At 46.8% G+C, this 21,211-nt stretch overlaps 2 protein-coding genes across 9 annotated transcripts in view; one reads left to right on the forward strand and one right to left on the reverse strand.

The window, feature by feature from the left end:
- Positions 1–232: 232 nt before the first annotated feature.
- rusc2 (RUN and SH3 domain containing 2) lies at positions 233–12,808 on the reverse strand. Of its 2 annotated transcripts, XM_088993303.1 has the most exons (13): positions 12,650–12,808; positions 7,706–9,245; positions 6,555–6,981; positions 5,369–5,887; positions 4,949–5,122; positions 4,720–4,887; positions 4,535–4,611; positions 4,282–4,456; positions 4,102–4,207; positions 3,979–4,025; positions 2,133–2,949; positions 1,860–2,024; positions 233–1,784 (listed from the first exon to the last, which is right to left on the reverse strand). In XM_088993303.1, the coding sequence occupies exons 2-13, from the start codon at positions 9,068–9,070 to the stop codon at positions 1,550–1,552; spliced, it is 4,275 nt and encodes a 1,424-aa protein (XP_088849429.1). In that variant the 5' UTR covers positions 9,071–9,245; positions 12,650–12,808; the 3' UTR covers positions 233–1,549. The 2 variants fall into 2 exon arrangements, with proteins under 2 accessions (XP_088849429.1, XP_088849428.1); XM_088993302.1 differs by lacking the exon at positions 12,650–12,808 and having other exon boundaries at positions 7,706–9,219.
- Positions 11,049–21,211, forward strand: part of LOC148898573 (protein unc-13 homolog B-like) — a 65,810-nt gene continuing 55,647 nt past the window's right edge. For 4 of the 7 annotated variants that reach the window (XM_088993286.1, XM_088993287.1, XM_088993289.1 and 1 more), the window contains exon 1: positions 13,558–13,809. In XM_088993286.1, the coding sequence (XP_088849412.1) occupies positions 13,701–13,809 (109 nt within the window). In that variant the 5' untranslated portion in view covers positions 13,558–13,700. Of the gene's footprint in view, positions 11,068–13,557; positions 13,810–21,211 lie in introns of those variants that run through there. The other 3 variants (XM_088993291.1, XM_088993292.1, XM_088993290.1) reach the window with 2 other exon arrangements.

Here is a 21,211-nt window from a genome sequence, read left to right on the forward strand (position 1 = left end):
GTACATCTCATTTAAAAGATTATTATAATATAAAATGGTTTCTCCTATAAAATGGTGCGCTTAATTCATTGACTACCCGATGATGTGCAAAAATGTGTCCACTACAGTGCTGGGGTTTTTGTCATTGTCACTCAAAATGCAGGACCCACAGAATATTGACTTTTAGGACTACATAAACATTCAGTAATAATAATAATAATAATAATAATAATAAACTAAAAACCCACACGAGTCACACTGTAATGTGGTCACACTTTAGTTAGCCACATTAGCCTGTTAGCATGATACATACACAAAAAGATGGTCAAGATATTTACAGGCATAGGGAGGCGGGGCCAAGACAGAGCGACCAATCACAGACGAGTGTGGCCTTCTTACACTTCCTGTATAATAACACATAATAATACATTTCATTTATAAGCGCCTTACAAAACTCTCAAGGTCACTTTACAGTCAGAGGATAAGTTTTTATGTGGGTGAGCGGCGGCAGCCACACGTGCCACCGTTCACTCAACCCCAAAGTAAATAGATAGAAAGCTAGCGAGCCAGCTAGTAAATAGCTAATAGATAGCTAACAGAAAGCTAGATAGCTAGCTAACCACCTAGATAGCTACATAGCTAAGAGCCAGCTAGCTAATACCGTTGGCTTTATTAAATAGTTTCAACTATACAAGAAAAGCAAGCAAATAAGTTAACCTTGTTGATAAAGTGTGCAAAGTGCAAAATTCCCTTCTTTTTTTTCAAAAAAATTAATTTGAGTCGTTGCTGTGACAACCGGGCGACCAGTCGGAAGCCAAAATGGGAAAATCCAAGAGAAAATGGAACGTTGATACATTGTGAATGATCTGATCCTGTCATGATAACATGCTAGCATTTTACAGGCGCAAGAAATATATCGAGGGAAGCCATTTTGTTGACCTTCTTGCAAACAAACAAAGAGAAACCGACTCATTTACAGTAAAGTGTAAGCAAAAAGAGGTAAGCTAATGTTGCTAACATGCTATGAACGTTTCAATGCGTTGAAAAAAAAAGATCATTTTGATGTTAGCTAGCTGATCCTCTCGAGCACTTTGTCACCAAAGTGCTTAGCTTAATTAGCTTCTATGCTAACTATTGCTGACAAAAACAAAACATTGAAACACTTAAGGAATCACCAGCAAGCCCCACTGCCACAGGATGGTTTTAGCATAGCATGCTAAGCTACTTGGGCTAACTCCAGTGACGTTACACGAAATACTGGATGGACATTTCTTGATGGAGCCACGGCCGTTCAAATTCATTTGACTTGTACGATTGAAGACATGATTAATTGAGAACCGCACAATGGATGCGCATTCCTGCAATGTCCTCTAGTGGAGAATCGGAGTATAACAGCGATAGTCTGTGACATTCAATAATAATAATAATAATAATAATAATAATAATAATAATACATTTCATTTATAATCGCCTTTCAAAACTCTCAAGGCGTCTTTGGGTTTTGGATGTTTGCATGCTGACGTGTGTCAATGGAGATCGCTTGTGACTTCCTGTGGAGGGACTTCCGAGATCAACATGGGTCACCTTGACTTCCGCCGCTAGAACCCCCACCATGAGAACCACCTTGGTCCCCTCTCGCGCTGCAGACCGAGACGTAGATGATGGGTACCAGACCCCGAGCGGCGCCGACGGAACAGAGCAGCCAGTCGGGATCGGTCTTGCTCAGCACTCGCAGGATTTCGCCTTTGTTGAAGCTGAGCTGTCCCGCCTCGGTGGCGATGTGGTGGCACAGCGCTCGTACTTCGCTGGGGGGGTGGGGGGGAGGGGGGAACAACTTGAGTCTTCGTTAGCGGACTTTGGGACATGGACGACGTTCATACCATGTTGACAGTTTGGTCTCGGTAGCTTGGGTATGGTTGGGCGAAACCGACTCCGCCAGGTGGTTGGCAGCCGCAGACTCTACCTTTGGTCCACTTCCGGCACCGAGGGTCTGAGCCATGAGGTCCAAAACCGACGAGTTCAAGCCAAGCCAGCCCGACGGAAGCCTGGAAAGTATCAAGATTTTTCTTTTTGTTGGAATGAAACATTGCCTCTGTCAAGGATTTGTCATTTGAGGAGAGTCATCAGCGTAGTTGGATTCATTTTAGAGTTACCTGCTCTTTTGAGCTTTCGCCTTGGTTTCACCGCCGTCGTTTTTGGTGGGAGAACCGACACTGGATCCAAAGAGCCTCCCCCAACGCAACCCCTGGTCCCGAATGGTGCTCTCGTGCTGGACTTCAGTGGTCGGACCACCGCCCGCTGTCGCCTCCTGGTTGAGGATCCACTCGGGCGGGCTACCCATCCAGGACGGTCGCCCCCCAGATCCAGATTCGGCGCCCACCATGACTCCCGCCCTGGGGGGCGGCGGCGGGCGACGCTCCGCGGACGTCCTGCGTTTGTCCATCCTGGCAAACTTGGAAGCGTCTGCGGACTGGTCGATGTAGACTTGGGAGGACTGCATGAGCTGGTACCACCACCCGGCCTGGCGGTCCTGACGCTGCCGCCCCGCGTCCGTTGCCGAGGGTTCTTTCCAGACATCCTCACTTTCTCGCCCCACTCCCTTCATCCTCTGGTCACCCGTCCCTCTGTCCTCAGATCGGTCGTCGCTGTCCCTTCTAGAGGCTTCCTTCCCAGGCTTTAGTGCCCCCCTCTCCTTCCCGCTGACCATGTCCCCGACGGCGACGCCCCAGCCCCGCATCAGCTGCAGGGTGGAACGGGCGGCGGACTGTCCCGCCGAGGAGAGCAGCTCCTTACGTCGCCTCTGCTGCTCCAACCCCGTGGCCAAGAGTCGGGGTTCGAACAGGAGGTCCAGGTCAAACGGGAGGAGCGAGAGGGGCTGCAGCAATAGAAGGAGCTCGCCGAACAGATGCTGACACGCACCCTGAGCCAGCGGGACCAGGCCCCACGCGTTGTAGTGGGCGGCCAGGATGTCTGGAATGGACGGTGGATTTTGGAATCAGACCAAGATTATCGTCGGACAATTGGGTCTGATCCGCGGGGCTAACAGTTAGCTTCTGTTACAGTGATACCTTGGCTTACGAACTTAATTGGTTCCAGGACAGTGTGTAAGGTGAAAAGTGTCTATCCCAAAAAGTAATTTCCCATAGGAAACCATTAAAATGAAACTAATCCGTTTCGACAAAATAAGCCGTAAAACGACACAAAATAGACCTTATTTTATGTCTAATAAATGTGCTATGGTATTATAATGAAAGAAATAAACTGTACTGTATAATCAAGTGGTTTTATTGACCTTTGTGATGGTCGTTGATGGCTTGATGGTATGGAGTGGCCGCTTTCATCAGCCTTGAAACACTGGATGAGGAACGTCGCCTTCTTCTTTCACCATCTTGAGGAATGATTCCTTGCATGTGCTTTCTCGGCCATCATTTGACCTAATTCCTCATCAATTGTGTTCTGTTTAGCTGGGTTGATAGCTTTTTGCATCAAGTGTACAGATGGCATGTGCGGATTATTTGTGGAGCCTGATTGATGGTATATTTTAACCTTGCAGTCTACACTCTGCCTTTGAACTATCAAAGTTGAAACCAGTCCATATTTTACTGTTTTCTATCCATTTTCTTACTCTCTCTTTGTCGTCTGCCTTCTCTTTAATGTTTAACCGCGCCCCTCACTGCTACGTTCTTGACCAATCACGTGGCTTTAACCGAAAACTGGGGGCGGGGAATAGAGGACCAAAAAAAAGTCGGCTGCCATTACCTTGTGAGGAGAACGGGCTCGTTCGCAAACGACACATCACTCATTGTGGCGCTCCGTGTGTATCCCGAAAAATAGTCTGCCGAAGTAAAATTTTCATCAATTTAACATTCGTTAACCGAAAAGTTTGTAAGCCAAGGGGTTCGTAAACCGAGGGATCAATGTACTTTTCTTTGCCGTAGACACCGTTTGACACTTTTCACTCGTCCTTTTTCTGGTTGTTTTTCTTCAAGGTCAACTTACCTTCGTGTGTCAGGAGATGGTTGAGCCAAAACTCCAATGACTTGATGCTGGATAAGAAGAGTGGCCAGATGCACGTGAGGCTCAAAACATACGTCGACAAACAGGAAATGGAGAAGGACTGACTTGAGAAGGCCGAAGATGAAGGCGTTCAGCCTCATGTTATGGCTCGTCAGCTCCGAGAACTGGTTCACCTTCCTCAACAGTTTGTGGAGGACACGTGTCGACGGGCCTGACGGACGTAAAAAACACACTGGGTTTACGGCCAAGGTGCCAAGGTAATGGAAGAACGAGGGTCATCCTTACCCAGTTGCGCGGAGGCCTCCACCAGGCTCCAGAGATGACAGCGGCACTGCCCGACGATCAAGTCCAGGACGTAAGCCTTGAGACCATCTTGCAGGACCTCGCGAAGCGCCGGGCATAAGTACTTGAGGACCAGGTGACCCACGTTGGGACTCACCCAGCTGTTGCCGAGTTTCGCCTGGTCCAGTCGAGAAGCAAAACGTTAGGACGGGCGGACAGACGTCAGGACGAAAGGAACGGCACGATGGGTTCTTACTTTGACGTCTGGGTCTCGGCTTGTGCCAAAGTGAGCCACGATCAGGTCCACGGCTGTGTTGACCGCCTTCACCAAACCTGCCGAAGTACATAAGTACGACTGACGGAGAGCGTTGCAAAGCATGCTGGGGTATAGCTGGGCTTCACTCTCGTCACACGGGACCTTACGGTATCTGGAACGCTCACCTCGCTTGCGGGTCATATCGACAGAGATCTGAAATTGGGAGGCGGAGGAAAATGAGAAGGACGAAGCGGCGGAGGCGTCGGGCGAAAGGCAAAACTCCTCCGGTGGTCTCTCGGTCAGGGAGAAGTAATCCGGCAGGAAGTCGCTAGAACTTTGCTGGGTTTGCTTGACTGAAAGCACCAACCACCTCATTAGACACTCAACCAGGTAGTAGATGGTCACATGACGCACCATGATGGCGTCCCGTCGCCTGGCTGCGTGGAACAGAAGGGAAATTGAAGACGTTGCGTCGGGGAGGACGCTGCCAATCCCAGGAAGAGGAGACGCCAGCCGGTCTCTCGCCGCCGAGAGGGTTCTTACGTCGGTATTCCCGCCACTTCAACGCCTGGGGGGAAAGATGGTGTGCTGCGAAGGGGTTCGGGGTTCAAAGAGGAAAAGGTGAGAAGATCAACCAAAAGGACAGAAGATGATAGGTAGCCTGTTCCAAGTGTCATGAGGATGGCGTTAAGGTTTAGGTCTGGTTTAAGGTTGGGTTAAGCACGGTTAGGGTCTGCAAAACCCCCGGCCTGGAGGCCATTTTATGGCTCGCGGGTTGGCATTCATGTAAAGATATCTCGCCGGAGGAGCGCTAAGTAAGCTTCTAGAAGTTACCATTCTGCATCTGGACGACTTTGCTTCCATCCACGAGGCAGCCCAGGGGGCTCAGAGTGTCCCGGCGCACTGGCGGCAGGGTGGGGGGCACCGACAGGCCGGCGGGGGGTGCGGTCCGGGGGGCCGGCCGCCTCGGGGCCGCGGCGCGGTTGGGGCATCGCGAGAGGTTGGTGGGCGGCGTCGGGGTACGTGTGGAGCAGGTCCCCGAGCTGCCGGTTCCTTCCTGATGGCGGGGCGGGGAGTAACTCCCAAGGGGCGACGGCCGGACCGGCCCGGGGGGGACCGCGGATCTGGTTAGCCCCCCCTGAGGCTTCTTGACTTCGTCGTCGTCGGTACCGCCGGAGCCGGAACTGGACTGCGTGTAGCCAGTCGGCGGGGGGAGCGGAGGCTTAGCTTGGGGGGGCTTGTAGGCCAGCTGATGGTGGAAGGTGAAAGGTTGGATGGGGAGGGAGGTCGGGCGGCGGTCTTTGCTGTAGCGCACCACAGGCGGGTGGACGTCGGACCGGTTGGAGGGGCCGCCTGCGGCAAAGGGGAGCAGAAAGGATTGGATTGCGGGGCGCTAACGCTAGCAAGAAAGCGCCCGAATGCGCTTCTGACTGACCCGGGGGTTTTAGATGCTATAAAACGTTTTTCTGATGTCAGTTAAGAAACAAAAAAGTGACGTTGGTTGTCCTTAAAAGGCGTCTGTGTAAGCTCTCAGTCGTACAGGAGTGGTCCATCGATGAGAAGGTTTCTTCAGCCGTCATCTGTACAAAAGTGAAGGTTTCGGACGTTTCGCCTCCTATCCAAGAGACTTCGTCAGCGAACGAGAGTTCGCGAAACGTCCGAAACCTTCACTTTTGTACAGATGACGGCTGAAGAAACCTTCTCATCGATTGTCCTTAAAAGTCACACATTTAATCGATTTAAAGTCATAAATTTGCTAGATCTAAAGTCACAAAGTTTTGCGAGATTTAAAGTCACAAATTTGCTCGATTAAAAGTCACAAATTTTTGCTAGATTTAAAGTCACAAATTTGCTAGATTCAAAATGACAAATTTAGACGAATTAAAATCACAAATTAGCTTGATTTAAAGTCACAAATGTGCTAGATAGGGGAGGGGGTGCCAGGAGGAATGAAGGGGGCTAGAAGAGGGCAAGATGGAAGGGAGAAAAGAAAAATGGGGAAAAGAGGACGAGGACCAACCTTCACAATTGGTCTCCCCGGTGGCCTTTTGGGGGCCACAGGCAGCAGGGGGCGCCGCGGCCTCCCGACCAGGCGAGAACTCGGTGGCCGAAAAGGGATCGGCCTTGAGGGACGGCGAGCCGCCGTTCCGCCGCTTGCTGCGGGCAATCTGGGCGAAGGAAGTGACGCGGGGCGGCGGGGGCGGGGTCAGGGCTGGTGTTGAGACTCCGCCCCCCTCGCCGAGGCGCACCGGGCAACTCAGCATGCGCTCCACAGAGCCCAGGCGGGGCCCCGGCGACTTGTCCAGGTGGCGCTCGTAGCTGCGAGAGCGCGGACGGCCGGGGGTGGGGCCGGCGGCCTCGGGGGGGGACGCGTTGATGGGCAGGACGGGAGGAGCGTCTGACTCCTCCTCTTCCTCCTCATCTTTCGTGCGGGTGTTTCCAGGCGGCTGGAAGAACAGCGTAAAATGCAATTAGGGCCACTCCCCTTAGACCCTCCCAGGGGGCGTGTAAGTGCGCCTTAGGACCATCAAAGGCAAATACAGTGATACCTTGGCTTACAAACATAATTGGTTCCCAGACAGTGTGCAAGGTGAAAAGTGTGTACCCCAAACATCAATTTCCCATCGGAAACCATTAAAATCAGAATAATCCGTTCCCAGGTCCCGACAAAACGTAATATTCTACTTTCTAATTTTATAAGCCTTAAAACAACACAATATAGACCTCATTTTACGTATAATAAATGTGCTATGGTATTATAATGAAATAAATAAACTGTACTGTATAATCAAGTGGTTTTATTGACCTTTATGATGGTCGTTGATGACTTGATGGAATGGAGTGGCCGCTTTCATCAGCATGAAACACTTGATGAGGAACGTTGCCTTCCTCTTTCACCATCATGAGGAATGATCCCTTGTAGGTGCTCTCTCTGCGATCATTTTATCAGGTTCCTCATCAATTATGTTCTGTTTAGCTGGGTTGATATCTTTTTGTATCAAGTGTACAGATGGCGTGTGCGGGTTATTTGTGGAGCCTGATTGATCAATTTAACGTTCGTAAACCGAATGGTTTGTAAGCCAAGGGCTTCGTAAACCGAGGTATCACTGTAATTTGTTTATGTGCCAAGAAATGAACTGCTGAAATTTCAAAATAAAATTGAGCAACCACCGTCATGGTCTTTCCATCCTCGTCTTTGTCCTCTGCTTCCTGGTTGTCCCTCCGGCGGAACAGAAAGTACTCTGTCGGCCGGGTGGTGCTGGGGGGACTCTCCCCGCTCTGCTCCTCAGAGCCGCTATGGACCGACGATCCAGCGGGGCTGGGCGAAGACTGGGATGACAGGTCGCAGGTGACCAGCTTGTAGTAATTCTGAGTGGCCACCACCAGGCGGGCTTGACTCTGAAGGCAGGAAAACGGCCCACCCGAGGACACGGGAGGGGGCGGCGGACAATAAGAGTTGCAGTTGGCGTCCAACTCCAAGGCGGCCTGGTGCTCGGCCGAGCAGGACCAAGCCGAGAAGGTCAGCGGAGGCTCCGCGGGCGATGCTAGGAGGTCCAAGTAGAAGGCGCCACTGGTCGGGTCCTGCCGGTCACCCGGCGGGGGGCTGTTCAGATTGCCCGGTTTCTCGTGGATGCCGTTGTTTGTCTTGTTGTAGATGGTGCTGAAGTTGACCAGGACGCCGTCCGAACTGTTGCACGACGAGTCGCTGCTGTAGCCCTGCGGGCACCCGGGGAACGGGTCAGGGAGGTACCGGGTTGAGTCTCGGCAGAGGTTCTGGGTGAGGGTGCAGCAGGGGCGGTGTTGTGTGGAGAACTCGGAGGAATAGGATCCTGTCTCGCCGTTCCCACCGCAGGGCATGGGATGGTCTCCGTCTTCATCGTCCTCCCAATCGTTCTCGCAGCAGTCCACCGACATGTTGGAGCCGCCGCTGCCCTGCCGCCGTCCCAGTTCCGGCGTTTCAGAGTCTCGTGTCACGTCGTTCCGATAGTGAGACTCTGAGGCGAAGTCCAGGTCATGCAAGCGGAAGGGGGGCGCAGGACTGCCAGTCTGGCCATGGAGGTGGAAGGAGGATTCCTCGAGGTAACCACTGAGGTTGTCGTCCGCGTCGTCGTCCTCGTACTCGTCGTCGTCAGTCTTGATGAGAAACGGGTTCCGACGGAGAGGGTGGCGGCTCCTGGTTTTGACTCGGGGTAACGTATGAGCCGCGACAGGTTGCTCATCGGAGACACTGGAGGTGAAAGAGGAGTTATCGCCGGCCGTGCCGCCACCACCCTTCATCCCTGGACCCCCACCGGGGGCAGAGGTCTGGATCAGGCTGCTGCAGAGCAGCGTCTCCCTCTGGAGGAGGTCCCTCTCTGGGAGGGAGGTGGTACGACTCAGACCCCATTTTTCCGCAGGGCTAAAGGGCTTGCTCCTCTTTAGGGAGCCTCCCTCAACGCCGCAAACCCCATGTCGTCGTCCTGACACCTGGCAATGCACCAGGGGGATGTGGTGCACAATCAGGGTCTCACCGGACAGCTTGGGGTGTCCGTCCATGGCAGAGAAGGAACGCGGTTGGGACGACGCCGATTGTGTGCTACGTTGCCGCCCAGGCTCACCGCCGGCACATCGAATGGAGTTCCAGGAATTCGCCGGGGACTTGCAAGGAGATGTCGGAGAAGTCGATGGCGTGGTCAGAGCGATACGCCAAATCAGAGACCGGAAGAGACATCTGGAGACACAAACCAAGATGATCCGTCACCGCCCAGGGAACTCTACGGGACCCAATTCTCAATTTGTCAACTTGTCGCCTCCGTCATGTGGTCGGGAGTGGCACAATCGTTATGTAGGCTAGCTACTTTGGTCTACTAAAGCAGCGACCCCCAACCTCCAGGTCATGGACCGGTACCGGGCCTTGGGTCATTTGGTACCGGGCCGCAGAGAAAGAATAAATCACTTTCATTACTTCTGTTTCATTCATTGACTAATTCCAAGTGGAGAGAAGGCCGTCTTTGCGCCAGACAATGAGCGGTGTCTGATTAGCATTTTGGCAGGGTCTCTTTTGATAGAGGACAATCATTCTTACATCAATGTGGATGGACTTCCAGGAAAAGGAGCAGAGTGGGACGTGGGCCAAGAACCCCCCCCCCCCCTCCCCCACAGTCGCCCTCCAACACCCACTTTGTTGCCAACTAGACTATTTACAAGCAGCAAATTCATCAATTAGCCACCGTTAGCCTTGACTAGCCCCCCAAGCCAATTCACTAGTATAAAGATGCCCATGACCTGGATGAATGTTTCCCAAATGACTCGGGTTTTTGTTACCACAACCCGAATTGGTGCCGAAAGTAGATTAGCTCAACCTTGGTTACATAAGACTGAAGCGTCGTTGTCACTAGCTGCCAGGAGCTAGCATCTGGAGTGAGCATGATCCTGTCTCATGGACAATGGGGGCATTGGGGAAACACGCTGCAGCTGTAGGAAATTCTATTCTATTCTTAGACATGCAACGGGCCTTCGTGGAGTGACATCGACGCACGCCCTGACACACGGACGGACGGACGGAAAATTGAAAGTATCCGCCCAGCGCAGGGCGCCGTTATATAACACAAGGACAAATACAAGAAAAGCATCTTGACAGTGTCTGCAAGATGGATGCCGACCACTGAAAGAGATTGACAGATGACAGCTCACCTCGTTGTACTTTTCAACTCGTCACACGTTAGTTACTAAGTCGGCATCGAGTGATTAGGGGATGAGTTGTACCCGTTAACTTAGTTAGGGCTGTCCATTTTTCTTTTTTGTCAATTGGTCCAGATTTGCCGTGTTAAAATATTTGGCCAACCATGGTCGATGTGCTTTACATATAACAGCAATTAATGAAAATAAATTATAGTGACCTATTCTGTTGTTCACATTTGCATTAGAGTCCAGAATTGATACGGAAAGACTTGTTGAATCGATGGCAAACATGTATGCTTTCCTCTTCAGAACTATTTCAATCCTATTCATAACTGGATGAGTAAGAAGAAAGCATCTTCTCCCAATCTGAACGCTCTGAAGCCATTGTTTTGATTCTGGAGCAAGGCAGTGTGTGACCAGAACTTTCTGAATCTAACCAGTTCCGAGCTCATTTTGTGGCAGTTTTGGGCCACTTGAAGTCATTTTGATTGCCGTTTTGCATTTGACTCAACATATCATCCTGCGTGTTTTGGGTATTTTAGATGCTATCAAACATGTTTCTGATGTCAGTTAGGAAACTAAAAAATGGTGTCGGTTGTCCTTTTATTGACATTGACACACCTGATTTCCAGACAATGGCTGCATGATCACAAGTGTGTCCGGAATATTCTGCAAATGAAGCCTTGGAAGTGACTGCTCATTGACTCCAGCCTTTATTTGGATCCGCAAAATCGTCATCATCCGATATGAAGGAACATGCGCAGGAAAGAAGGCCGCTCTCTTCCAACAAACGGTTACCCCGACGTGATATCGGACAGATTTGATGACAATTCTCCTCCAAATTCATCTTCTGTTTGTTGGCTAAAATCAAGGTAAGATTTACGTCTTGAATTGATATTTTAAAAAGATAACTTATGGCTGGATGAACAGTGGAAATTTAACATTGACTTTTTTTTGCACAGAAGTCATTGTTCTTTTGTTGATTGTCGCCATTTTAGATTTTTTTTTAAATGTAGAAAATGGCCATTTTAGAAAACTGGGGGGGGCTCATTCAGTCAATAACTCTTTTCCTAATTTGCTGTTACTAAATGAGCCTACTAACAGCGCTACTGCCCATATTCATTCTACACGCGGGTTATTGATTTTTATGACGGAGGCTGCGGGTCAGATGAAAATTGACTAGGGGCCGCATTTGGCCCCCGGGCCGGACTTTGGTCGTTTCTGCATGAACCGGTTATACCTAGCAAAAACTAGTCACATCGCTAAGTGTTGTTATCTACAGGCTGAATTAGGTACAGTGATACCCCAGTTTACGAACTTAATTGGTTCCCAGAAAGTGTGAGTAAGGCAAAATGTATTTCCCACAAGAAACCATTCAAATGAGAATAATCCGTTCCCAGGTTCATGCTTGTCAATACATCAAGCTTTCACTTGTCAACTATTCACTTATCAATGAGTTATCAATCGGTAAAGTACTCATCATGTAGTCTCGCTAGTCTTTCTTCTTCTTTTCCTTTGGGCTTTTCCCTACAAGGGGTCCCCACAGCAAATCAGTGTCCTCCATCTTTAGAGGTTTGATCCGCATGTTTTTCTTGCTGATTAGGTACATTAGTCTGAATAGTTCCGTACGAGTCACATTGGTCAACTAGTTGTCGTCGTCTAATTTGAGATGACATAACGTTGCCGCTCAAGAATCCAGGTACACACATTAGCGGGGATTAACCTACATCGGCAATATATTTCTGTACCACGAAGAATGTTCATAAGAGCTAGCTAGCTAGCTGTTCACATTATTAGAGTTACTTCCGGGATGAGTGAACGCTGATGCGTGTGGCTGCCGCTACTCACCCGCAGAAAAACTTATCCTGTGACTGTAAAGTGACCTTGAGAGTTTTGAAAGGTGCTTAGAAATTAAACGTATTATTATTATGTGCGTCAGAAACCTGTCAAGATTTTATTTTGAAAGACGCCATCGGAAACATTATTTGCTGGTTCATTTCAACTTGACAGATGTTTGTTTCTGTCATGTACAGATCGATATAGGTGATCAAATTGGGGTCTTGGCCCTCTGGCGAGTCATTCGTCCAACCGGGTCATCGAATATAAAGTGATAACGGCGTGTTTACATCTCATAAGATCTAGACAACAAAACCGAACAAATCACGTTCCTGGTCTTTCTTTGTTTCAATGCGATGGAAAAACGGAATTCTGCTCACTTTTCATACCAAACCCAAAACAGGCGTCTTACACCACGACAAACGTTGTCAAAAAAACAAAGGGGACGATGGAGGAATGTGGAGAAATATGTGGAGAAAGGGGCGTTTGAGGCTGAGAGAGGCGTCGTCGGTGTCTTCGACGAGCCTGCCGGGGCCGAACCGCCCCGAACCGCCCCGAACGATGCTTCGTTTCTCCCTTTTTTGTTGTTGACATCATCAATGGATTGAAAAGACTCACCTCGTCACGGGTGCTCGTCCGCGGAGCGAAGAAGTCACCGGAGTGGGTGGACAGGCGCGTGCGCGTGCACGTGCGGATGCCCGACAGGCGACGTCGACGGAGTCGAGACGCTTCTTGTCGACTTGCTGGACGAAACCCACTGCGCACGCGCCGGGATGGGACCGCGTTACCTAACCTACATCATAACCGTTGTACTAAGTTCATCCTGTCTACTCGATATGTAATTTAAAGCAGACTCTACATCATAACATTGACGCGGAGCCTTGAAATCGATTATTATTACGATAGTCGATAACAATGACAACGTGACTGTGAGATGGCTGACTAAAAACATGCAAGTTTCAAAATGAAAATGTTCCGGTGAGATGCGTTCACTCGCGTCATCGTGTGTCTCTGACGTCACGTGTTTGTCTATTTCAGACATAAGCGACAAACAAGTAAAAACAAAGCGAAGTAAATGACCGATAAGAGTGTTTAAATAAATATGCGCCACAAAGTCAAGGACCGTGATTGTCAGTTCCCACGAAGAACCAATAGGCGGCGGTATAGTACAATAGACGACGGTAAACACGAAGAATGATTGAAATACGTACTTGTGGGCTCACTTGTGTTAGTGTAATGGCGCCATTGTTTTGCTCATTTAAATGTTTGTCCCGGAAGAAGAAAAAAACGTACACACACAAAAACTTCAACAGATTACAACATAAACATAAATAAAAGAAACACACAGCAAAGGTAACTATTATTTTCTCACTTGGACTATGTTTATAAACATAGTACAGTGAACAGAGAATAACAATTAAAGCTTTAAATTCCGAGCCCTTCACGTCGTCCTATGAATGCAACACATGAACCGCCCAGTTGGTCGTAGTTGATCCTCCCTTTTTATCGTGTCAATCACCGTGTGACAGGAAGGCAGACAGACAGACAGGCAGGCAGGCAGACAGACAGACAGGCAGTCGTATGCTCATCAGTCGCGAGCCGCTGCAACAATGTCGACTTTGATTCCACGTGGAGTGGCGGGACGCGAAGGAGTCCGGAGGTTGAGGATATGCAACGAGTGACCGAAGGAGCAAGTGTGGAGCAACTCCTAAAAACCTCAACAACAACAAAAAAAAAAGAAAAAAAACCCGCTGAGATGTCGCTGCTTTGTGTCAGAGGTGAGCGTGTCCACCCGGCGGGTAAAGTCATCGTTTTAATGCAGCGCTAATCTGCTGGTTGTTGGGACGACGTTTAAAACTCCGAGTGTACTTGAAGTGGTCAGTCCACCTGTTTCGATTGCTGGACGTGTCGAAAGGCTTACCGGAATTTCTTTATATATATAAGATATATATATATATAAGAGCGCAACCAAAATTTTGTTAACTACTATTAAACTGTTAACTAATATTAAAAGGTATCTAACTGTCGAGTCTTCAGATGATTACCATCATTTATGCACATTCGTTCATTCAACCAAATCAGTGATCCACACTGATTCTCCCCATTGAATAATAACGTGCATTATAATGCTTATTATTGATCATTATTCGCATTGTAATTTGAATGTATTTATGTTTTAAATATAAAATAGAATCGAATGACTCGAACCGTGATCATCAGACAAATGCGTAAAAAATCCAAATGTTCACAAAGCTTTTCTCTTCCACGCTAGCGACGTTTTCTCGTCACGATCAAATAAAAATGACTGAAAATAAAAGTAGTGACTCTTCAGCGCTTGACAATTGTGTCGTTGACAGTACACCTAGTGTACCTATTGATTGGCCATTGTCACATTTGTCAAAATCTTGACAGGTTTTGTCTTTGCCCATGCCTGGGTTAGACTGTACCGAATTTTGCCTGAGGCTTTTAGCATCGTGGTGAGCTGAAAACTAAAATAAAGTAAAACGACTCAACAGCTGTGAGATTGCTATTGGTCCCAAGAAAATGCTGGCCACTATTTTCGCTTCCTGCTTGTCATGTTAGCATCAGCTTGCTAATAGTTCTTTGTGTATGCAATGAATTATACTGCTCATGGTGTTGCCCACTAAGCGTGTACTATGTATGTATGGATGGATGTATGTAGAGTATAAAAATAGCTCAAGAAAATGCGCTAAAAAGCTGATGCGCGTATTTTCCCACCACGCCCTCAACTGTATTTATAGAGCATAAAACAGGTTTGCAAGCGCCGATGCACACTACTATCAGAATGTCGTTTAAAGGACAACTGACGCCTCCGAACAAGTTGTGTCCATCATTTGTAAAATCACGTCAAATGACTTCTACTGAGCGTATTTGACAAAGATTCCAGCGCGTATTAAAGCTAGATTTGACCTTTTAAGACTGGCGCTGAATATTCGGGAAGTCTTGTTTTCCAGTTGATGACGATGCCTGACGTGACGTCACGTCAGGAACGCCCCTGACCGAGATAGCAAAACACAATGCGTTTTGGGTACTTTGTTTGCTCTGAAAACTTCGCGTTGATGGCGAAATTAGAAGGAAAACACATAAACAACGCCATGGTGAATCGTTGTGTGTTGCACCAAGACTACTATTTGATACTAGTTGACACAAATTCCCGGCCGACAAATCAGCCCATTTCCAAAAGAGGTCGGGCGCCATCTTCTGCATTTTCTGGGACGCTACTTTGTTGTCCAGACGCCTCAAAAATGACACTGAAGGACTTCTTTAATCAATTGCAAACGTGTATGCTTTCCTCTTCGGAACTATTTGAATCCCATTCATAAGTGGATGAGTAACAAGAAAGCATCGTTTTGCCAATCCGAAGCCATTATTTTGATTCTCCAGCAAGGCAAGACGTCTGGGGGTGACGTGACGAACAAGGGGGCGAGACCTTCTGAAACTGGCCATTTCCGGGGTCATTTTGTTGCAGATTTTGGACACTTTTCGTCATTTTGCATTTGACTCCAAATATCAGCCTGCGTGTTTTGCCTATTTTAGATGCTATCAAACGTTTTTCTGATGTCACTTAGGAAACAAAAAACAAAATTGGTGTCGGTTGTGGTTTAATGTCCGAAAAATATGATCAATCGGCCTTCAAGTATTTGCGTCCATCCATGAGTGAAAATATCAAGCTGGTTGCCGAAGTATGTTGGATTTTATGGCCATGAAGCTTTTTCCTCCCCCACAGACGTTGTGAAAAGAGATCAAGTTGAGCATGGATGAACGTTAGAAAACTAGGAGCAATTGACCCCCCCCCCCCCAATAAAAACGAGACAACCAATGTCACCATCCCTTTTTTTTCTCAACTTCTAACTCCAAAAAACATCACAGCCTTGTCTGTGAAGGTGACGGAAAACTCTCTTTTAACATGTTTGGATTAGCATTTTTTCTTGTTGTCATTGCAAAAAAAAACAAAAACAAAACAAGAATGCTATAGCGATCTAGCTGGCTAGCTATTTGGGTGGCTATTCGTGAGCTATCTAGCTATCACGCTTTAAAGCCCACAAATGTTTCCTCATGGAGACAAAAAAAAAAAAGAAATCTGTCTTGACAAACGGGAAAAACGGCATCTTGACGCTTGCTCTTTCTTCTTCTTTGTATTTATTAAGTCAGGTGCGACCTTTTGCCCAAGTCTGAAACAAACGCACAAATAAACAAATACTCGTGTAAAATAAACAAACAAATACATCAATAAATGTAGAAATAAATAAATAATGAGGATTGGATACATTAAAATACATCAATAAATACGGACATAAATACATTAATAAATACATAAATATATAAGTCGATGGATGTATACATTAATAAATATACAAATGAACAAATAAATAAACAAACAAACAAATAGATAAATATAGAGACAAACAAATAAATAAATACATAGCTAAATGTGGTGGGTGGTGTCTGTCCCCATTTCAGCTCGGGTCCTCTACCAGAGGCCAGGAAGCTTGAGGGTTCTGCGCAGTATCCTTGCTGTTCCCAGCACTGCGCTTTTCTGGACCGAGATATCCGATGTTGTTCCCGGGATCTGTTGCAACCACTCGTCGAGTTTGGGGGTCACTGCCCCGAGTGCTCCGACCACCACAGGCACGACTGTCACCTTTACCTTCCAGGCTCTCTCCAGCTCCTCTCTGAGCCCTTGGTATTTCTCCATTTTCTCATGTTCCTTCTTTCTGATGTTTCCATCACTCGGGACCGCTACATCCACGACAACGGCTTTCCTTTGCCCTTTATCTATGAGCACGATATCTGGTTGGTTGGCCATTACCATCTTGTCGGTCTGTATCTGGAAGTCCCACAGGATCTTTGCTCGGTCATTCTCCACCACCTTGGGAGGTGTTTCCCATTTTGACCTTGGGGTTTCCAGTCCATACTCCGCACAGATGTTTCGGTAGACTATGCCAGCCACCCGGTTATGGCGCTCCATGTAGGCTTTCCCTGCCAGTATCTTACACCCTGCAGTTATGTGTTGGATTGTCTCAGGTGCCTCTTTGCACAACCTACACCTTGGGTCTTGTCTGGTGTGGTATATCCCTGCCTCTATGGCTCTGGTGTTCAGGGCCTGTTCTTGGGCAGCCAGGATGAGTGCCTCTGTGCTGTCCTTTAGGCCAGCCCTCTCTAGCCACTGATAGGACTTCTTGAGATCAGCCACTTCTGCTATGGTTCGGTGGTACATCCCGTGTAGGGGCTTTTCCTCCCACGATTGTCTCTCTTCCAGCACCTCATCCTCTGTTCCCCATTGGCTGAGACATTCTCTGAGTACATCATCCGTTGGAGCCTTCTCTTTGATGTATTTATGGAGCTTGATGTTTCATCCTGGACAGTGGCTCTCACACTCACTAGTCCCCGGCCTCCTTCCTTACGGCTTGTGTACAGTCTCAGGATGCTGGACTTGGGATGGAACCCTCCGTGCATGGTGAGGAGTTTTCGGGTCTTAACATCCGTGGTCTGAATCTCTTCCTTTGGCCACCTTATTATTCCTGCAGGGTATCTGATCACTGGCAGGGCATAGCTGTTTATTGCCCGGGTCTTATATCTCGTCCATCTCCGCTGGAACAAAGCGGAGATGGATGATAGATATATATATATATATATACACACACACACAGTAAAGTCTCGTTATATCGATAGTACCGCTTATTACGATACTATTTCTATGACCACAAGGAGAAAATTACATGCGCGCAGGGTCGGATATATCGATAGTCCCGGTTATATCGATATTTTTCGGACTCCCGAGAATATCGATATAACGAGACTATATATATATATATCTGTGTGTGATAATGATAAAAGACCAGCAGGAAGTGGCTCGCGACAGTTATGAACAGGAAATGACCCCCTGGCAAGAACAGGAAGTGAGGTCGTAACCGGATGAAATCAACAAGGAAGTAAGCTTCCAGCGTGTCTGGGAAGGAGGTCAATGAGTAATCCCTTGACCATCTGCTGCTTTGTTATTTTACGTCGTGTACTACGACGTTGGAATGTGAGTTGGAATGTGACGCTGGCGTGCGACCATCGACTCATGATCACACCAGTTCTCCATCATCCACGTCGTCCATGATGTCATTCCCGTAAAACGTGCGACTGACGACCAGGAAGCGTTCATGACAGATGCGTGCCGAAAGCTAAGCATGCTAAAAATAAACTCGCGCCGGTCTGACCTTCTGCCATGAATCCTGATTATTATTTTAATGTGTATATTTTAATATGGCAGTCCCTTATGAAAGAAAATTATAACAATAACTATAACTGTAACTGTAAGAATAACTAACAATAACGGTAACAATACCTAACTACAACTGAGACCCAAATGAGGAAGAAGCGCTACGGAAAATGAGATGAGATGAGATAACTGTCATAATAATTGTACAACATTTTATTTCTAAGCACCGTTTAAAACTCTCAAGGACACTTTACAGTCACTATTGCAATATATTGGAAGATAGCATACAAGTCATACCCATAAATGTATTTTTCAAAGTGTATTTTTCAAACATTTTGACCAAAATGAGGCAATGTATTTTTCACATGTAATAGTCTGTCCTAATATTTGACAAAATCTTGCAATAATAATAATAATAATAATTATTATTTTTATTATTATTATTATATATTATATATATAATATATAATATAATAATAATATAATATAATATATATAATATATTATGTATATTATATATTTTATTCATAAGCGCATTTCAATGCGCTCAAGGAAATTTTGTAATCACAAAACAAGCACATAAATAAAACCACCGTTAAAATTATAAATAAAAAGAAATTACAATACAATATATCAGCTATTGGCTGGCAACCAGTTCAGGGTGTCCCTCGCCTAGTGCCTGAATACGGCTGGGGTAGGCTCCAGCATCCCCCATGACCACCCCAATGAGGATAAAGCGGTCTGGAAAATGGATCGGTGGATGGATAATCATAACATCCGACTTACGACCGATTTACGTTCCGTTCTGACCAAACGGTCGGAAATCAAAATGGTCGTAAGTGGAAATCCATTCAAAATGTTGAATAGAGACTCAGAGTCTAAATGACTGGCAACCCCCCCCGTGTCGATTGCTGTGCGAGGGTGAGATGTTGGCTGGCCAAAATTGTCCGATGCCTCGCCTGCCTGCCAGCGCGTTGCGGTGCCACAAGTAGAATTTAAATGATAAAATTCGGGTCATGGTCGTAAGTTGAGCCGGTGGGCTGTTACCTGTCTATTTTTTTCAATGACCGTAGTTTCTACACTATAAGGTGCACCTAAAAGATGTTTTTTTCAAAAGCTGACCATGTGCCTCTTATAATGCGGTGCGCCCTATGTATAGATAAGTTTTTAAAAGATGTCATTCATCAAAGGTGCCCCTTATAATGCGGTGCGCCTTATGTCTGGAAAAGGTTTTCAAAGATGTCATTCATTAATGGTGTGTTTTATATTTCCAGAAAATACGCTATACGCATCTGACAGTGGGATAGTATGACTCGCCTAGCGTAGCATGCGTGCGTGCGTGCGTGCGCGCGCGCATTGAAGAATACAACATGATAATTCTCTGACTGTTTAATCCCTTGCATGACTCATCACATGACCAGATTAGGGCCATTCCCTCGGCTCCCTCCCCCTCCTGAGGGTCCGTGTTGGCTTTTGCCAAGTGGTCTCGCGGCTCGGCGCGATTCCGCCACCAGTTAGCTTACAAGCGGGCCTCGGTCTGGCGCTTTAAAGGTATTATCCTTGTCAGGATGATCGCTTTGTAAAAAGGCTGGCCCGCTCTCACCCAATCGCAAGCACGTGGCACTAGTTTGGAACCCGTCTCGACCGACTTTCAATAGGTTAGTGTGGCCCAAAGCCACGCTAACCTATTTATTTCCCTACAAAGGCATTTATTTACTGAGCTACCCATTTGCACTGATACCTTGGCTTACAAACTTAATTGCTTCCCAGACAGAGTGTGTCAGGCGAAAGGTGTGCATCCCAAAAATTAATTTCCCATAGGAAACCATTAAAATGAGACTAATCCGTTTCCAGGTCCCCATAAAACATAATTTTCTATGAAATAAGCCTTAAAACTACAAAAAAATACACCTTATTTTACGTATAATAAATGTGCTATGGTATTGTAATGAAAGAAATACACTGTACTGTATAATAAAGTGGTTTCAGTGACCTTTGTGATGGTCGTTGATAGCCGCTTTGATCAGCATGAAACACTTGATGAGGAAAGTAGCCTTCTTCTTTCATCATTTTTATCGTCAGAACTGGCTGTCTCACCATGACGAATGACACTGTGAATCCCTGTACGACGCTTAAAGTTCTCAAATCATCCGTGGAGGGCTCAAGAAGAGCCAAGATGCTGCTGGATTTTGTTGACTTTTTCCCAAAAGAATAGAAGGAGAGAATTACAGCTGTCAGAGGAATAAAAGTGAGGGGGGGGGGGGAAAATCATGATTTTTGTTAGCAAGAGAAAAGACAGCCCGAATATTTCCACTATTTCAGTCAATGAGTCCAGGTTAAGGTTTAGGAATAGGGCTTTGGGGTTTGTGTTAAGGGTCAGGGGTTAGGGCTTAGGGTTAAGCTTAATGTCAAGGTTAAGGTTTGGAAAGTTTGGCCGTTAATGTTAGGGGTTCAGAGGGTTAGTGGGTCAGGAGGTTAAGGGGTTAGTAGGGCGTGAGGTGGTTTGGGGGTTAGTGTCAGGTTTACGGTTACGGTTGGGATAAATTTTAGTGTTATGGTTAGGGTTTAGGAATAGGGGTTAGTGTTAGGAGTTAGGGTTAAAGTTGATGTTAAGGTTAATGCTAAGTCTTTGAATGTTTTTGAAAGTTCTTAAAAGTTTTGGAAAATTTTGGAAATTTTTGATAGTTTTTGGAAAGTTTTTGAAAAGTTTTTGAAAGTTTTGGAAAGTTAAAAAAATGGAAAATTTTGGAAAGTTGTGGAAAATTTTAGAAAATTTTGGAAAGTTTTGGAAATTTTTGGAAATTTTTGGAAAGTTTTGGAAAATTTTGGAAAGTATTTGGTTGTTTTTTTTGAAAGCTTTGGAAAGTTTGTGAAAGTTTTGGAAATGTTTTTTAAAGTTTTGGAAAGCTTTGGAAAGTTTTGGGGTTGGGGTTAGGGTTAGGATCAGGTGT

The sequence above is a fragment of the Hippocampus bargibanti genome, linkage group LG04, assembly GCF_051943395.1.
Source record: "Hippocampus bargibanti isolate YZ-2025 linkage group LG04, ASM5194339v1, whole genome shotgun sequence".
Classification (NCBI taxonomy): Eukaryota; Metazoa; Chordata; class Actinopteri; order Syngnathiformes; family Syngnathidae; genus Hippocampus; species Hippocampus bargibanti.